Here is a 19,532-nt window from a genome sequence, read left to right on the forward strand (position 1 = left end):
ATTAATATTTTGCAAAAATTCATAAACAAATAATTTGTCATGAAAATTTCCTTTGTTTTTGGCAAATCTCGATGAAATAGATAAATTAAAAAAAAAAAGGTCAATTCATGGGTTTTAAGCTTTTGAAATATACATAATTAAGGAAAAGGAAGCATACGCCCTTGTACAGATTCTAATATATATATATATATATATATTTCTTTCACAATAAACAATGAGGTATACACTGACTCTTTCATGGACACCATGGATGATACCATTCTTTAAATCCTCATTGGTATAGTGTGCAGATTCTTTCTTACACTCGCATCATGAGAATCCCTCCCCAAATGTTTAATCTTTGACTTAACAAACAGAAATTGTTAGTTAAACGACTTGAAAGGAACCACTTGAAAATTAACATTTAAAATATACAAGCATGTAACTACACAAGCAACAAAGATAGGCTCAATATATAGGCTCACGTTGATGGAGTATGTAAGTGCTTCACAATTCCTAGATCCATATCCAAACACCACTTAATAATAATCCAACAAATGGAGCTAACAGATCAAACCTGATTACAACGGGCTAGCTAGCTGCCAAAACAAAAAGACACTTACTAATTTTTCTTTTTTAGGTTTAATGAGGTACTTAGGGTGTTAATGATCAAAATGATGTTGAAACTTGAAACACCCCTAGATTATCTATTTCTCCTTATAAAATTGGTAAGAATCGTGCGTGCCCACGGTTTTATGACACAAATTTGTATCAATTTAAATTAATCTAGATCACGTTTGATGCGGTAAAAATTGACTAGTTGATCTTTACCGGGCTGATCTGATGGGGAGACTCTCCGATGCCTAAGTCAGATTTTCCACAACAGTTTGCTCAAGAGAGCTCTTAGTCAAAAGAAGTGATCGATCCCTCCCAATGGAGGTTTACCTTGGTATTTATAGGCCACTGGTAGAATGGAGAAAAGGGGGGAGTCCGTGGAGAGTCCTACCGGGTGTGGAGTCCTGGAGAGGGACAACTCTCTGATGCTGGGAATATTCCAGATCCTGGGGTATACTAAGAGAATATCCCCCTCCTATCTTGGAAATGCCAACGTGGGAGATGTGGATACCTTTGATGATGTGTAGTGGATAGGGTCATGTCCTTTTGATCAGGGATTACGTTCCTTGAATGTAACAGTGGACGAGAGCATGTTTCTAGGAACCTCGCTTCTTGACGTCAGGGCGAGGTGGCAGCATGGCCAGATGAGGGCCGAGGTGGCGGCTCGGGCTGGTGGAGGGCCGAGGTGGCAGCTAGGGCTGGTGGAGGGCCGAGGTGGCAGCTCAGGCAGATGAAGGGCCGAGGCAGCAGTGCAGCATTAGTTAATTTGCTCCTTAGCTGCGCCGTGGTTAGGGAGAAATGGCCTTATCAACATTCTTTCTATCCAACGGCAAAAATATACACTTTCTTCGTCTATGAGGCAAAATAGATACTTTATAATTTTTGTGTAAATAACAAATCATTGTAACAATAATAATTCACATTATTTCTTACTAAATTTTTTGTTCGTTCTTCCTTTCTATAAACAACAAAATATTTTTTTTTTCTAACAAAGAACCCCTCAAACGTGTATGGTATTATGGTTCAGGCCCAAGGATAAACCTTGGTTACCTGCAGTCACACCTAACTCGTGTTAGTAAATCAGTCGCAAGGAGACTCAAACTAGAGACGTCTATTAACACACATCGTCTTTGAACCAGTAGATCTACACCTGAGGTCTACAACAACAACAACAAAAAAATATTGGATATATATAATAAGTGGCCGGCATGATAGAAGATAGAAAGTGATAAAAGGCTACGCTACCATTGATAATGTGTAAGTGATGGGAGACGATATGTCCACCTACACCAGTACACATTTCTTTGATTGTTAGATTAGTAGGAACACGCTAATAATATAAGATAGTTGAAAGACAAAGGAGTAGATGAAAAGGGAATGAGAAGTCTCTTCAAGTGCCACCCTTTCCAATTCTGAAACACAAGAGACCAAAGTTAAGGCCAATGAAGGAGACTACTTAAGTAGAAAAAATGACCTGTGTTGATTAGAAATCTTTCTGTCCTCAATTATTTCAATTATATATATTAGTCTAATTGTCTAGTTGGGCTGTGACTAAGACCCCATGTTTAACACATTATTTGTTCTAATTAGAGGTTTGCTTTTGTTGTTTGTTGTCTTTACCTGACTTAGGCTTAGGGGGTAGTTGGGACTTGGGATTCTGATTTTGGAGAACCCTTTAATTTCTTCCCATCTTCTGTCCTAGGGAAGATGCACTCCCCCAGCTTTAGGAGTCCTCAAGAAATAGGACTCTTAAATTCCCTGGAGACAGCTATATTCAACCCATAGCTAGGATGAATCATGGATACTTCTAACAAAAAAATCCATGCGGCTTTGCAAGTCTGTGACACCCACAGACCCTTCACCTAACTCCCCTTTCTCGTGCACTGCACGGTCTATGCCTCCCTCCCTACACGTGAAATGGTGATGCGATGCTTAATTGTATTATTTACTAATTTAGTTCATAGCAGTTTCATTAGATTCAATATGACAGAAAATACTTCTTTCTTTTTTATGGTAAATTAAAAACAGCTTTTTTCATTTTTCCTTTGCAATTATTATATGGATTTTTTTTTTTTAATTCTCAAAATTATATGGTAATTCTGATCTCGTTCGATAGAGGGTGGGCGATCTAGATATGCCACTTGTCAAATTTTATTATAAGATTCAACCATATATTATCATGTATTGACATGCATCCCATATATCATGTACATCTATAGTATTTTACCTATTGTGAGATTGAAACTTTCAAAGTTAAAAAGGGATCTAAAGATCTAAATTTGAGTCTCATGCAAGCTGTTTAGATAACATATTTTTGGGCCATACTTTTTTGTTAGGGAAACGGGCTCGGCACAAGCTAGCACACCTCTATCTCTAAAATGCCCCCATGCCCCTCTTACATGATGCCCCCATCTTAAGCTCCATTGGTGCTCCACGTGGGAGGTGAGGTGTGCTTATCCCTCTTCCTTTTCGTTATTATTGTTTCTTTCTTATCTCTCTATCTTTTTAAGATTATTAAATCGTCCCTATAAAAACTATAGGACCCTCTGTGTTGAGACATTGAGTGACAATGAGGATCCACCGATTGGGATATATACTAAGGCCCTCTCAGTCATTGAATCTTCACCACCACACTCATCACTCACCCCAGAGGATTTTGAAGAGGAATTTTAAAAAAATTATCACTTACAACAACATAGCCTTAATTATGTTATTTGGAGGCATATTCAATCTTCAAACTCCAAATTATTAAGTCACCTAAAATAGTGGCTTGGGGCTCTAAAGGTAACTTTATGACATAAGTGGATTTTTTTATCATTCTTATCATTGAGGGGAATCTTTTGGATGGCCACATATGAGTTATGAGAAGCACTAATACTGTCCCAACTAAACTCTTAAGAACCTCATCGCCCCACTACGTGTAAGCTTAACATTCATCCCAATTAGAGTGAGTGATAATAGAACGGTCGTGGTGTTGTCAAGCTTAGCAGCCACGTGGCAATTCATCTAATTTTTTTTTTAGTAAGACTAATGCTCAAATTTGATACAAAGGTACGTCCTATCATCTTCACCTCTCGATAAATTTTTCAATCCTAATCTGAATTTTATATTTGAAAAAAGTAAATGTCAAAATTTAGTTAAAATATGAGGATACAAGTAAAGGATAAAGGCTTTTTTCCACTGACGGATGACGCGTGGCTTTAAGAAAAATTGATCCAATAAATAAAATAGATTGAACGTGAAAAATATCAAAAGAACAATACACATAAACCATATGATAAAAATAAATAACCAAATTTTACATGTGACTAATACAAAATGAAGCCTGCCTATCTAAGTATCTAGTCATAGTCATAGGGTTGAAGCTTTTGAAAATGTGGCGCATTAGACAAACCAGGTGGGCCCTGTGCTATGACATTTTTCACCGTTCGTTTAATGATTTTTTTTTTTTTTTTTTTCGTGGAGAGAAAGGGTCGAGTTGGGTGAAGTTTAATATATGTAATTTCTTTGGTAGCACAGAATTCTTTATCAAACAAATTTATATCATGTATTTTTTTCAGCATAATAACAGTCTACTTTGCAAGGTTTTTTTTTTGTTTAATATTAAAAATATTAAATCAAAAGTGATAAGTATTTCTTATGGGAGAAAGCGACTGTTTTACACATGCGAGTATTAATAAAAATGCACAAAGAAACATCAACAGAAGCTCAGTTCTTTGATATGCACTCGAATTACATCATAGTTACTTTAAAAGGAAGAGAGGCAAGAAAAATAGAAGGCACTTTCAGTTTCACTTCATTGACTTGCCAATGTGATAGGGAGCAATAATAGTTTCAAGGTGTCCGTCCCTTTTTCTTTTTCACTTGGGGTACAGGGATTATGAACAGAGATTAAAACTAGAATCTTAGGAATCAGGAACGGATCAGATTAATTGACCGATTTGGATCTTCCGATCCTTGTATGAAAATCAGGTTTTGGCCGGGTTTTGGTTTATTCTGGCTGATCTTGACCCATTTTTTGATCCGATTCAAATCAAAATCAATCAGGATCCTGATTCTGAGTTTATAAACCCAGAATAAGATTGATCAATAACAAATCGAAGGCGACTAGAAATATCATGAAGGGAAATCTCTTGATCACAAAACTTTAAATGCATGCGGGAGGATTTCATAAGGGTATTTTAAGGAACATACTAAAACTTTATAGAGGTGATCCCTATTAGGGTTTGTGAACCCTAGAATGGTGTGATGAACCATCTCACACAATGTAGGTCAAAGATCTCGAGCAATAAACTATAAGATCTCATGAATCATGACTTATACAAGGAGAGGCTTTTGTCACCTCCCCCATTTTACAACCTTGAACGTTGATTCTTCTCACAAAGGGTGCGATGACAAAATTATTTGATATGACACAGATTCCAAGATATTTGGGACGTAGAGTACAACATTATTCAACATTTAAGTATGAACTAAAGCAGAGAAGATATATATTTAAGAATGAAAGAGGAGGGAGAGGGGTCTAAGGAGAGTCCCAATCCTTAATGTGGGACATAGGTTTTCGTTTTTCAAACCTCAATTCATTAATCAAAGTGGCCTTCTTAAGTCCCTTACGTTAATGACTTAATGTAGTCAAATCACATTTGTTTAATGGAGGATTAAGCTAAAACTGTATTTATAAGTCAAATTTAACTTTTAGAACACTGACAATTAGTACGATTTTTTTGTTTCTTCCGGTAAGAGACAATTAGTCTCTGCTAAGAAATGCATTACAAAACATAAGTATATATATAATATAATTTTTTTTCTAATGTGCAAAGAAGCAATAGTGTGAAGTCTAAATGATAACTTCAATTATTAGGTATAGAATTATTAATTTAGTAAAATTTTTAATGGATTTATCACTATTGTAGATAATTCATAGTTCTTTAAAACATACTTAATTTAGGTCTAGTACTTTATTATGTTATTTAATTGTCTTGTGTGAAAAAGACTATTAGAAATAAAAATTAATTAAATTTCTTATTAAAATTAAAAGCAAGTTTGGACAGTACATGACCACTTGTACTTGAATAACATGATAAAAAGCTTGAACCTTTTTTTTTTTTGGGTAAACTATAATTAAAAAGCTTGCACTGATAGTCTAATGGCTACCTACTTAAGCATAAACTAGAACTTAAAAGTTTCCTCATAATAAGAGAAAAAGGTATCACAGTTACATGAACTGATTAAGGACTTCAAAATATTTGGGATTAGTAGAAGAGATTAATACAACATAAGTTGTACTAGGGCACTCTCTAATAAAAAACACTAAAAATGATTTCATGGAAAAGGTTGGTCATTGGTTGGTTAAATGTCACTTGAGATTTTATATGTTATGCATAAGTGTTTTCTTAATCCGTTTGCATTAATGGATAGATTATGATCTCTCATACATCAGATGCGTCACAACATTAGAGACTCTACCATGGTAATGGAAAAATAAAAGGCAAAGAAGTTTTTCCTACTGGCCCATTCCCAAATAAAAAGACACGTTTAAGATCAAAGAATCGTGCTTCTTATTGTAATTATAGTGGTGAATGAGAAGTTTTAACTTTCTTTTTTTTTTCAACTTTGTTTTATTGATACAATTTCTTTAAGTCCGGGGTTGAAAAAAAAAAGCAAGATTTAGCATTATATCACCATTTTGCATGATTTTTAATATAAACGTGAAATGAAATATTTTATCTTGATTATAAGAAAAAGTGAGTTATAAAGGAGAGTTTCTCACCAACTTTGTTTACAACAACACTTATAAACTTCTAAAAGAACAGATCTCTAAGTATACAATTAAAAGAAAAAAAAAAATTCATTGACAAAATATTAATCAATTTTGAAGAATTTGCTTCTTTTTTTTTTTTTTTCAAATATCATCCACCGATCAAAGCTTGCTTCGATGACAGGCTAAACGGATTTTTAGAAAAGGTCTGAGCCCAATGCCTCTGATGGCTATACTAACCTAACAAAACTAAGAAAAAAAAAATTATTAAACGCAACCCAAGAACCTAGCAAAACATTGAAGAATATCTTCTAATTAGATGATACAATTATTGTTTTTAATCCAAAAGTCATCTCCACTTTCTTTTAAAAATATCTTAGCCATGTTTAATTCATCAAAAATAAGACATAGTACTTGTGCAATCTTCTTTGATAAAAAGGGTTTTATTGTCTTCCATCTTGAATCTAATGATTGAGATAAATATTTATATTTTATATTTAATTACACAATAAATTTTTTAAATATATCATTTTTTAACTTTTATTTTTCCTTCTAAAAAAAGAAATATATACAAGTATATCTCTTACTGTTTTTTTTCTTTGTCACCAAAAAAATAATTCAACTTATTTTCCTCTCACGCAACTCTTAAATGTATGAATTAAATATTTTAAATATTTTATGGTGATTTGAAAGAAAATAAAGAGGAATTTTTATTTGTTTAAGTGTGGACTTGTGCGAAATTATGTTGCTTTGTTTTTCTTTTTTTAGTTTTTCAAAAATTTTGACTAATAAAAATGTGTTTCATGTAATAGCTGGTTATGGAATCATAATGGGGAAAAAAAAATATTCCAATGGTTGGAAAAATGTTATTTTCTATAAAATTACCATACCATCCATGTTTATATTAGTTTTCCTTCACCTATGATGATGTAATGAAATTATTAGATTCTAGGTTTATCATTAACTTTCACCCCTTACTATATGAGTTCGAAATGTCCTTTATCAAGTCGAATTACATGGTTAAATCTCATGCTTGAAGTGATTCTCCTTTCAGTATTGGTCAAGAGAAACTGAGTCTGTACATGTGAGGGGCATGAATGACTGTATCTTGATATTCTATTTAGTTAGAATATTATTGAATTGTTGGAATAATATTCTTTTTTTATTATTATTATATATATTTATTTAATATTTTATCTTTTCTTAGTTTCATGTAATTGATCCCATTTAATTGGGATAAGGATGAATTCGTTGTTTGTTGTTTGTTGTTTATTGATACTCCTGAGTTCCAACTATATTGGATTTATCTTAGTCATATAGAGAATCAAAGGTGAGGAAAGGTTAGGGAAGCTAGGAAAGGAATATTCATTTGTGACAGCCTCAGTAGGACACAATGCCACCTCTCAATAGTGTGAGATGATCCAATCCACAAGGTGAAGATGGCTAGCATTGGCCACTGAATTTTACATCCATACCAATCGTTTAATGTGGTTATCCAGTAAGCAATTCAAGGTAACATCACCAAAGGGATTTGGCGTTTTGTTAAGGTCCACATAACTATGTGAACTTGTTAGTTACATTCAATAAGAACACAACCATACAAAATCCCTGAGCATCAGAACCCATAAACCAAGGAGGTAGGGAAATAAAAATTATTGGAGAGATTTCTCTTGAGTCAACGGTCAAGGGGAGTGCATTTATACATGAGGAAACTTAGATGTCATTTTATGTGAGGAGAAAGAGAGAGAAAGTGTTAGTGTCCCCTCCACAGTCAGCTTAAAAAGGGTATTTTTCTAAAAAAATACGTGGAGAAAAAAGGTTGCTTAATTATTTTGAATCTATGCCCAAACACAAAAGCATGTGAATTTATTATCCCCCTCATGAAATAAAAAATCTCATTCACATCAATAAATTTGTACACATTAGTGTAAAACCACATGATCACACAACGATTGAATTATTTATCATACAGTTCTCTCTACCCATCAAGTAGAAAAATCTCTTTTCCACTTATGGAGTGACCAGTCAATTGCTCGTTTGTTCAACTTCTACCTTGACCTTTCAATTCAATTTTGTATTATCTGTTTTGCCATTTGTGATACACAGATTGGACTGCAATTACATGTGGATGTTACAAAGTAGGGCATATCTTTGCATTAAATTTGAAGAGACTTTGACATAAAAAGTAAGAGTACCAGGCCAACCGTGAGCCACAGGTTGCTCTACCCCTCATTGCCCACAAATCCAATCCAGTCCCACACACAAGAAGAAGATGAAGAATCACATCGAATTTGATTCGAAAGATGTTGGAAAAGGTTTATCGTTATCTCCATGCAAGTGACCAAATCCAACCTCTTCTTCATCTAGTGGTATGGATAGAAGCTTCCAACCTGGAAAGATTGGAAAAAGGCTCTGAATCCGACAATTTTTCAATGGGTAACACCCTGGGTGTGAGGAAAGTCTCCACGTCCATTCCTATCACTACCAATTGGATTGGATTGGATTGCATTAGGATGAGGGTGTAAATGTAATGATGACCAAAGAATCATCATATCATCACCAGAGAAATCTTCTAAGTTGCGTCCATGCTTTCTTGTACGATGAAAGAATGGCTAGTGCAATCGACAAGGATCTCAGCAGAATGTAGGGAAACCACTTCTTCTCTTCACTTGCTTGCATGATGGCGTACCCAATAAAGACGGAAAACAATATATCCCCATCATCGTTCCTAATCCAAAAAAAAAAAAAGGTTAAAAAAAAATTGATGGAAGACGATCCATATTTTTTGTTATGTGGACGGCACATCTAGTTATACTAAGCTCCCTCCCCTACCTTCCATTAAATGTTTGTCCTAATGGAGTATACTACAGAAAAAACTGGGCCTACAAACGCTACATTAACCTACTAGCAGCTTCAGCTTGAAGAGCAAAGAAATTTTGGGATCAAACTTTGCGGTATGCATTGTACAAGTAAGTGTATAGAAATAAGTGGTCATTCACCCTATTATTAGGAGCCAATAAGCTGACCATTGAAAAAAAATTCTCTCCAACACCCCCTACCCTAAGCTTGGATAAGCATCACCAGGTGCTAACAGGTATTGGGATGCAAGACCAAACCCTAGAGCGATTGTTGGAGAAGGGCCAGATCCCTGGCCATTGGAAGAAGGCACGTTAATAGGATAAGAGTTGGACAGAAAAAAAAAAACTAGATCTGCTCGTTAAAAAGAATCCATTCTAAAATGACCGTATGGGAAACTTATTTCCTAAGAATAATAACACAATTAACACTAGCAAATATGTTGATTTGTACATTTCGTTCGTTCATCTGAAGGGGCCGGGAAAAAGAATTGTCCCTTTTTCATATACAACCACAAAATTTCTCCAGTTATTACGTTGGGATGACCTGTGGTCCAATAGCAGAAGATGATCCATCGTCCTCCACCGTCCCTGTCTCCGTGGTCTCTATGCTCTTCTCTTCTTCATCTAGGAATCCTTGCTTGAACCTATCGTAATTTGAGAGCTCAGCTGACTTGAACGGCCGCTCCCCTAATACTTTAATTAAGTCTTCTTGGTGCAAGACCTCTTTCTCAAGCAACAGCTCAGCAATCTGCGCTACGTGTTCTTTGTGCTCCTCTATCAGCTGCACAGTACGTTCATAAGCCTTGGCTACCCAATCCCTCACCTCATTGTCGATGATTGCCCCCGTCTTGCTACTATATGGCTTCATCATCTCAAATGCATCCTCCCTTGGTGGAAAAGAGAGGAGACCTACCTTGTCACTAAAACCATATACAGCCACCTGGGCATAGGTCATTTTGGTCACCTTCTCCAAATCATTCTGTGCTCCTGTTGAGATCTTTCCCAATAAAACCTGCAAAAGGGAAAACCAACAATCACTGTCAAGGTGAAATGGCTTAAGCAAGTCACAAGAAAGGATAAACTTTGTAGTCGGACAAACTTCAGGTCTCTCCCCTTTGGTTCAAGATTTTTCAAGTTGTTGCCATTTTGCCATGTAATGAAAGAAGTACCTGCTCTGATGCTCGGCCCCCAAGGGTCATGCATGTCATATCAAAGAGCTGCTCTTTGGTCATTAGAAGGTTTTCATTTGGAACATATTGAGCAAATCCAAGCGCTGCAGTACCACGTGGAACTATTGTCACTTTGAGCAAGGGCTCTGCATGTTCCAAGAACCACCCAGCAACAGCATGACCTGATTCATGGTATGCAACCGTCCGGCGTTCCAACTTGCTTATTACCTGCTTAGCCAAAAGAGGTTGGAATGATTCCAGGGACGAGAAATAAACTGACTTGTTTCAGGAGCAATGAAGGAGATTCATGTTTTCTACAAGCTTTTCCCATTATGGATACAAAGAAGAGTTCCGATACTAGCAGGAAAAGTCAACAGATATATACAATCCTTTACCTAGAAGATCAATATCAACCCATGGTGAAAGTTTCAGCAAGACTCTTCCCAATTTTTGGATGAGAACCGAAAATCCAAGGGAACACAAATATTTCCATGGATTTAGTAAAAAAGGCCAGATGAGTTGTTATTGCTTTTTACGTGTTGGTTTCAATAGATCATAACTTGACTAATCAAAAACTGATTAAGATTTAAGAGTGCTATATGCAATTTAAAAGATCCACAGGGAACTAGAAGTAAAAAAAGTCATTTAAGAAAGAACGAAAAGAATTGCTATAGAACACTCGCTCGAATATCTAGGAATAAGGACTGCAGTTGGAAAGAAAATGACAGCAGCAAAAAAACTCCTTGAAAAGCAACACTATTGTTAATAGGATTCTGAAAAACTGAACACCAAAAGATCTTCGTCAAAAAAACACGATGACCAGAACTAACCAGAAATAAAGATGGTAAGGAAGGTTGGTGTCCATAAGCCTATACTATTGCATGCTCCTGTTTTAAAGGGAGTATTGACGCAGAAATGGGACTTTACCGAAGCTGCAGCATTTCTAACAAACAACATATCAGGTTACATTTTAGCCAACCCCATTAAGTTGGGATAAGGATTTGGTTGTTGTTGTTGTTGTTTGTGGATACAAGGGGTCTTAAACATAACGTATGTAGCTTAATTCTAGAACAAACAACTACTGTTCAAATGACAATCTTAAAAAATCACACCCTCCACCATCTAACATAGCACATGAAAACACTAATCAAGGAAGACTGGTGAAACCTTCATTTCAATCAAACTATGTTCAACCAACAGGTCTTGTCTGAGTAGAAACTTTGGGTGTTGGGGATTCCCTAAAAAAATCCAGTCAACACCAGATGAGATTGGTCTACTGTCATCAGCTCATCTACACAACCTCCATGACAACCCACCCCCCAAAACCACAATAGGGAGTAGAAAGAGAGAGGGGAAGGAGGAAAGGGAAAACCAAGGAATGGTTCCCCCATTCACCTGTGTCAAAAGCTTTTTGAAAAATCCAAACGCCCTCAGTGGGTGAGATTGCGGTGAGACCCATTGTTCAGGCCTTAAGTTGGCAATTTGGTCAGAGACCCCTCCTACATTACATGTAGTGAGGATTACTCCTTGCCTTGTAGGCAAGGGTTACCGGCTGAAAAAAGCTTTCCCATTGCCATTGGGTCATTTGCTTCTGGAAAAGAGGCCTTTGGAGATATAATTACATAACCAAGGAGGTACTCGCATAACAACATATACATTTTTTTGCTCAGCCCATCAGGTTTTGTACAACTCTCTACATCTCTCTACTCATGTAATAAGTTTCCTGTTATTGATAAAAAATAATGTCCTACACATTCAACCCTTGCACTTAGTGATAAGCGATAATTCAACAACAACAAAGCCTTATCCCAACATATTATTGTCCCAAACTATAGCTAATTGATAATTCCTTTAATTCAAATACTGTCCAGAAATCCAGTAAAAGGGCATAGGATATCCTTCTACTCATCATATTAATCTCAAAAATCTCCATTTCCATGAAAATCTTATGTATCCTTCATATCCCATTAGCCACTTTCTTAAGACACCATTTATGAATTTATTAAACTATGGTCCACAAATTCAGATGGCAATTCATCAAACCTGAGAAAACTAAGAATTCCATAAACCACCATGGAAAGAAAGTTATAACACACTAGACAAATGCTCTGGAAAATCCTGTGCTTCCTCTGATTAACACAGCGATAACTAACAGAATCCCAAGCATTTGTCAACACAGAATCAAGAATTTCATCAAAAACTTGAATAACTTGGCAAAAGGTACCAACCCAGTAACTCAATGAACAAAGCTACCACTTGTGCAGGGTCTGAGAGGGGAAAATGTGCGCAGCCTTACCCCCCACTCCGCAGGAGAGGCTGTTTCCAAGGTCAAAAGGTACAACCAGACCAAAAAAATATGGCCCTGGGATATAAAATCTAGTGCTCAACTTGGTGCCTCGGCCCTTAGGCACCATGGTGGCAAGTTATTCTCTTGCTCACCTAGGCACCATGATAACTAAAAAAAGGGCATAGCCAGTGCATGAGGCTCCCAACACTGCGGAGTCTAGGAAGGGTCACAATGTACACAGCCATAACCCCCGCTTCGCGGAGAGGCACCATGATAACTAAACTGTAATATATGCTCATGACGTAAAAAGCAGCGTGAAATGAACTTTAGTCTAATGGAGAAACAAATGATATATCATATCATGCAGCATGAAAATAATCCATGTGAATATGCAGAAAGAAAACTCACCCTGTTTCTCTTCTCCAATCCACCTATTATCCTATCTATAGCTGCCTCAAAATGTTGCATCGTGATCAGTGTTCCCTCACTTCTTGCAGCAATTAAAGCAGCTTCATTACAAACATTTGCGATGTCAGCCCCAGCAAATCCAGGAGTGAGGGCTGCAAGTCTCTGAGAGAAGTATGACGGTTCATTATCAAGTTTAAGCTTTTTCAGATAGACCTGAAAAATCTGATCACGGCCTTTGATATCAGGTTTATCAATGGATATTTGGCGATCAAACCGACCAGGCCTCAAGAGTGCTTTGTCTAGAATGTCAGGTCTGTTAGTCCCAGCAAGAACAACTACTCCAGCAGTGGTTCCAAATCCATCCATTTCGACAAGCAATTGATTAAGTGTACTTTCACGCTCATCATTGGCACCAGTCAAGCCTCCTCTGCCCCTTGCTCGACCAATTGCATCGATTTCATCAATAAAGATTATACTGGGAGCACATTGTCTGGCTTCTGTAAACAAGTTCCGAACCCTCGATGGCCCAACTCCAACAAACATCTCCATAAAATCTGAACCTGATATAGACAGGAATGGAACACCAGATTCACCTGCAGTTGCCTTTGCAAGAAGTGTCTTACCTGTGCCAGGAGGACCCACAAGAAGGGCACCTTTTGGAATTTTTGCTCCTAGGTCCTCATATTTCTTAGGGTTTTTGAGAAAGTGCACAAACTCCATAATTTCTTGCTTTGCTTCATCACAACCAGCAACATCCTTGAAATATACCTATAGAACCACAAAATACTAATTAATTATGGTAACATAGAAAAGATACTCTTGAGTAATTTATGCTTACATAGATGAAGGCTAAAGGAAATAAATCCTTTTTAAGTAATCCTTCTTCCAGCAGTAAGGAGAAGAGGAACTGTCTCAAGAAATGAAGACAAGACACTCTGGCTAATGGAAACCAGTACTGACTTTATATGGAAGAAAAACGCAGCAACTCTATAATCACTCTAGGCCAAATTATTGAGATAAAAACAATCCAAAACCAAAGAAACTGAAAAGCATAACTCACCTTGTTCTTGGAGTTTTTATCCAGTTTAGTCACATGGGCTTTTCCAATATTAAATATTCCACGGCTGCCTCTTCCACCACTGCCACCGATGCCAAAACCACCCTGCATTCTTCGTCCCATGTACAATAGAGATCCTAAAACCAAAGCTGTTGGTGCAAATCTCATCAACTCTTGATACCAAACCATTTCAGAGACATAAGTTACAGGAACAAAATCATGAGAGTCTATCCCCAATGCTTCTTGGGCTTCCTCCAACTTCTCCTCAAAGGATTCAACACTCCCAATATTGAAATAATATTTGTACTGACTCACATTTCCTCCACTGTGGTTACCATCAGTAGATCCTTGGATAACATCATCATTGGTTTGATTGGAAATGCGGGGGGAGCTCCTGATATACACTTTTGCAACTGATTTATTGGAAACAACAATTTGATCCACGAGACCAGGTTCTAGAAGCTTGTTCTTGAACTCTTGGAAACTGATCTGCAAAATGTAATTTCAAAATTTATTACATTAGAATCAGAATCAAAAGTTTACATTACATATATGAAACTGAGAATGATTGTAATGAGAAACAAGAAATAGTTCATAACCACAACAAACACCTCTCCTTCACTCACAATTAACACTCTCAATCAAAGTGTCTCCAAGCATATGCGGATAGAAGTACAGTCTACAATCTAACGACTTATACTAGAGGTAGATATGCCTTTTACATTTAAGAGATCATTCATTTAAGAATAACGCTAAATTTTATATATTGCTTGAGGGCTGGTAGTATATACTTAGTGATAGTATCTAGTTTGGGATTTCCTGCTAAGAGAAGGGGAAAAAATTTCAAGCTTCAAAACCAAAGTTTGTATGAAGGCTTAATGATTCTCATGCATCCAAAAGAGCTTTACAATTTTATTTATTTATTTTATTTTTTAAAGACAGAAATCAAAAGACAAATGTTGCCTTTCCCCATAGTTTTGCTTCTTATTTACCGAATATATAATCATAGCTGTCAAGGCATCGCCTAGGAATCCAAGCTCTTTCTTGGGTCCAAGGTGACTGTTGACACTTCATGAGTTCACGTTGATTTATGTTTATTGCTTTGTTTTTTTATGAATATGCTTATATTTTTATATATAAATCAAACCATAGTTGTCAAGGCATTTTTGAAAGGTCAGATGTCATTTCAAAGTTTTAATCCTTCTATCGATGGGAGTATCAAGATCAAGTGACTTGAAACAATTTCAAACACTTCTCATTACCTGTGCTGCTTTTAGGGCAATTTTCCACGTCATATTAAAACATTGTCTTGGTAGAAATTGAATGAAGTAGCAACTCCTGATCAATCACAACCGTTTTCCACATGTCCTGGCAATCAAATCATTTCTGATAGGTATATGATTTGGCCTTACTTCTCTCTGGACCTTTTAATTTTCCTTGTTAGATTATTCTCGGCATGAGGGGTCTTCCTTCTGAAGCAATTCTCTGGGAAGAGGCTAGATAGGTTCTGATTCTCTGGTTTCCCTTGTTACAGAGAGAATGAATCATCACAGATCAGATCAGAAGGTTTAAATGTAGCTAGACCTGATAGTAATTCTGATGTAGGCCATAAAAGGAAACAACCAGAAGCTGACAAGGGAACACATCCTTCAAATAAATCTCAGACAAATGCAAGTGATTGACTGGAATGTTCATCCCCAGGTAGCAGCAAAGGCTCTTCCAAGCAACATAAGTGTGAAAAGTTGGACTGGAATGTTCTAAGACCACCTGTGAAATAAATTTCCGCCTCAACTGATCCATAGTGAAATAAACCAAGCCATAGTTGTCAATGCATTGTCTAGGCACCCTTTAGGCATCCAGGCTCTTTTCTTCACGCCTTGTTGACACTTCATGAGCTTATGTTGATAGTTTTTTTTTTTATCCTATAATTTGTTTACTATTTTATGTTGCTTTTTTCATATTAGGTCACTGCTAGAACAACTACATAATATTGCATTGATATGGCTTCTATGTTGCATATAAGCATAATTATATGAAATTATCATTATTACATTACATAAACTCATATGCTCTGAGCCTATGGCACTCCCCCAATGCCTTGGGTCGCCTAGTCACTGCGACAACTATGAACCAAGCCTCCGTAAGGCATTGCAACTTGAACACAGTGAGGAAAGGAATTATCATGCAGAAGTTCAAGTCAACTATTCAACAATCAAGTTGAAATAAAAGCTGAAAGAACAACAAAGGTGCCCTGATAACTGCTAATTATCCTCTAAATATTTTCATATGAAGGTCAAAGTGATAACCAATAATGCTGATCACCAATATTTAATTGTATCTGATTACTTACAATAAGAAAAGGTCTAATTATATCCAAACTCACACAATAAGATTGGTAAGGACCACATTAATAATTGCTCCATCGGTACACCTTGATGTGCAATGATCTGGTCTTCCCCCCCCCCACCCCACACCCACACCCACACCCACACCCACACCCACACCCACATGCACACGCACACGCACACGCACACGCACCCGCACCCGCACCCGCACCCCCACTCAATGAATCACTGCCACTTGAACCACAAATCAGGCTGTGAATAAGAAATCTGTAGCTTGAACGTGTTCAAGAATATTGTTTCCACAAACTATGAAAAGCATAGGTACTGCCATTCTAATAAACCTAACATCATGCAAAAACTGAATTCCTACAGACCTAAATATTATTCTAGAAGGAAATCATCATATCAATACTTTGCTCACGAATAGATCAACCAATATCCATTTTTGAGTCAAGTTATCAATATGTAATCAGCAATTAACAGCTATTAGGTTCTTTTTTTTTCTTTTCTTGGTTCAGAAAAATGAAACATTGGACTAAATTGAGTCGAGTTTTTGATAAAGAGCATTATCGAAAATATACTCGTTGTAAAGAAAAGGAAGAAACATTTCATGAGTAAAAAGGAAAAACTGACCTGCTTCTGGTCACGAGGACCACCAAATGAGAAGGATGAAAGCACTAAAGCGACAAACATTAAAGGAGTTAAATAGTTTTGCAACTGCTTCATGAAATTCTCCTGAAAACTCCCATGACCTTCTGTGCTTGAGTTCTCTGGAAGAGGGAGGTATAAACAATAGTTATATGCAGATCGTTACAAAGTTCATTTATCTCGGAAGAAAAAAAGATAAAAATCTAAGCATGTAGACTGAATAATCTGCCAAAGGAATTTAAAGCAACTTCTGGGAAGGCACCACTTTATTATCTTTGTTTACAAGCTCACAGAAAATAGCCTGCTCATATCAACAAGCAAACTTTTGATCGACCCGAACCATCATTCACCAAGTTTTGCATCCAACATTCAGTTTTATCACTGCCAGGCATGCTAGTCTAATCAGATAATCCCAAACTCAATGACCTGCAACACAATAAATCAGAGGACTTACAGTGTTTTGTCTCCCTAATAATGAATTTTCCTAGCAATAGGTCCATGTACCAGAATAGTTGTCTCAGACCACCCTACGCAGCAGTAGTCGTTATATAAATGGCTCATCACCAAAGCAATGGAACATAAAATGAATAACAAGGCATATTTCTTCCAAGTGCACTGCTTTCTATGTTGTTTTCCTAATTCTTCATACGAGCATTCACCGTCGTCACAGAAAGAAGATCTAAAATTAATTAATTGAGTTCTAAAGGATAAACCACCTAATTTCACACGGATGAAAGAAATATGAGCTACTTCTGAATACAATAATTTTTTGGCTTTCTTCATATCCGTACAAGTGAATCACGAAGATGTTTTCATATTAGTGGTAAGCACTAATGCTATATCCAAAGTCAATATGAAATCCATTTCTGTTCATATCAAAATCAATACACTGTGATCGCATTGTAAAGCCTGTCAATATGTTTAATTTTATCTTCACAAAGGATCTTCCGTCGGATATTTTTTCTAAGTATTTTACCAGCATTCATATCTTTCACTAATGCTATATCCAAAGTTAAAGGATCTTTCATCGGACATTTTTTCTAAGTATTTCACCAACATTCATATCTTATCCTTTCCAACACTCGCTAGCCATTAGCCAAAACAAAAAAAAGAGCACTCTAGCGAACAGAAAAGCCAATTGCATTTCTTCAATTTGCTGTTCTACCAATTAAAAAAGAAAGGAGCAATGTGGTTGGTTCTGGGAGAACAAAATCAGGCGAAATACCTTTTGACTCGGTTTTTTGATTGTTCCCTTTGGGAATTTCCTTGTTACCCTTTGGAGAGAAATTTTCATAGTCTGTAAATCACAAAAGAGAAACCACAAGAAGGGAAGTAGAAGTCAAAACAAGGCGTTGAACGGAAGTCGAATTTAGAAGCCACGTATTATACACGGTTGATTTAATCCTTACTTCTCTTTTTGCCGGCATTATCAGAGAAAAACCGTCGAAGTCTAGGGTTTGCTAGAATGGAATTCAAATCGGACAAGTGCGTCCTCGACACGAACTCCTTCGCTCCTCTGTAAGTCAGATATCCTCTTTGAAGTCCTAACCTAACATCCTCAGCCCCAAGGGAAGAAGGCCCACGCAGCGGTTGCAGAAGCGCTTCATCCAGAATAGCAGTCCTTCCGGCATAACCACCCGATAATCCACTCTGCAAAACGGAAGTCACCGACTCAAGACAAAAAATTAGAAGAAGCCCAAATTAATCAAATAACAAAAAAGTAGGAAAGAATCTTACCTGCTGGAAGCTGGAACGTGCAGATCGTGAGAGAGAACGACCAATCCTAGAAAGCATCATCATTTGTTCAATCCGAGCATGAAGCAGTAGGTGATTACAAAGTGAAAATTGCCTGACGAGATCGAAGAATCCAAAAGGAATGCTGGTGGTTCGCCCCAAGTTCAGATTTTTGGGCAGAGATATCAAATCGCATGGCTCCGCTGCTAGGAATAGCAAGAGCAATCGGGGGTTTTTATGGCCTTCGGGATTTTTTCGTTTTCGTGGGGCGGAGAGAAAGGTTATGCCTGATTGGTTCTGCCGTTGGTTGGACCCTGCCCGTGTATAGTCTACAGTCCTCGCTTGATTCCCACGCCTCTCTTCCTCTAATATGATAAAAATTCTTTAATCACCTGATATGGCCTTTGTTTTCCTAGATATCGCAATGATGCCCTTAACCTGACCTCTCCTTAATTTTTAGGTTTTATCCATAAATAGAGGGAAATAGTTGCGGACGCGCGTATACCTTTTCCAACCTTCATCGGGGACGGGGAATGAAGAGCCTTTGATTACTTGGCCTACTGTACAAAAAGCATCTCAACCGTACGTTATCCCACGCGCGCGTAGTTTTTCTCTCTTAAAAGAGAGGAAATGGATAAGTGAAAAAGTCGGTGGAAGTGGGGATCCGCGGCTGG

General features: G+C 37.0%; 1 protein-coding gene across 1 annotated transcript; it reads right to left on the reverse strand.

Annotated features, from left to right (window-relative positions):
• Window positions 1-9,546: 9,546 nt before the first annotated feature.
• On the reverse strand, window positions 9,547-19,190 carry LOC122057946 (ATP-dependent zinc metalloprotease FTSH 3, mitochondrial-like). Its single transcript, XM_042620309.1, has 8 exons — window positions 18,862-19,190; window positions 18,534-18,774; window positions 18,350-18,421; window positions 17,110-17,246; window positions 14,135-14,620; window positions 13,075-13,842; window positions 10,380-10,607; window positions 9,547-10,222 (listed from the first exon to the last, which is right to left on the reverse strand). The coding sequence occupies exons 1-8, from the start codon at window positions 18,922-18,924 to the stop codon at window positions 9,740-9,742; spliced, it is 2,478 nt and encodes an 825-aa protein (XP_042476243.1). The 5' UTR covers window positions 18,925-19,190; the 3' UTR covers window positions 9,547-9,739.
• Between the last annotated feature and the right edge of the window lie 342 nt (window positions 19,191-19,532).

Source organism: Macadamia integrifolia, chromosome 12 (assembly GCF_013358625.1).
Source record: "Macadamia integrifolia cultivar HAES 741 chromosome 12, SCU_Mint_v3, whole genome shotgun sequence".
Classification (NCBI taxonomy): domain Eukaryota; kingdom Viridiplantae; phylum Streptophyta; class Magnoliopsida; order Proteales; family Proteaceae; genus Macadamia; species Macadamia integrifolia.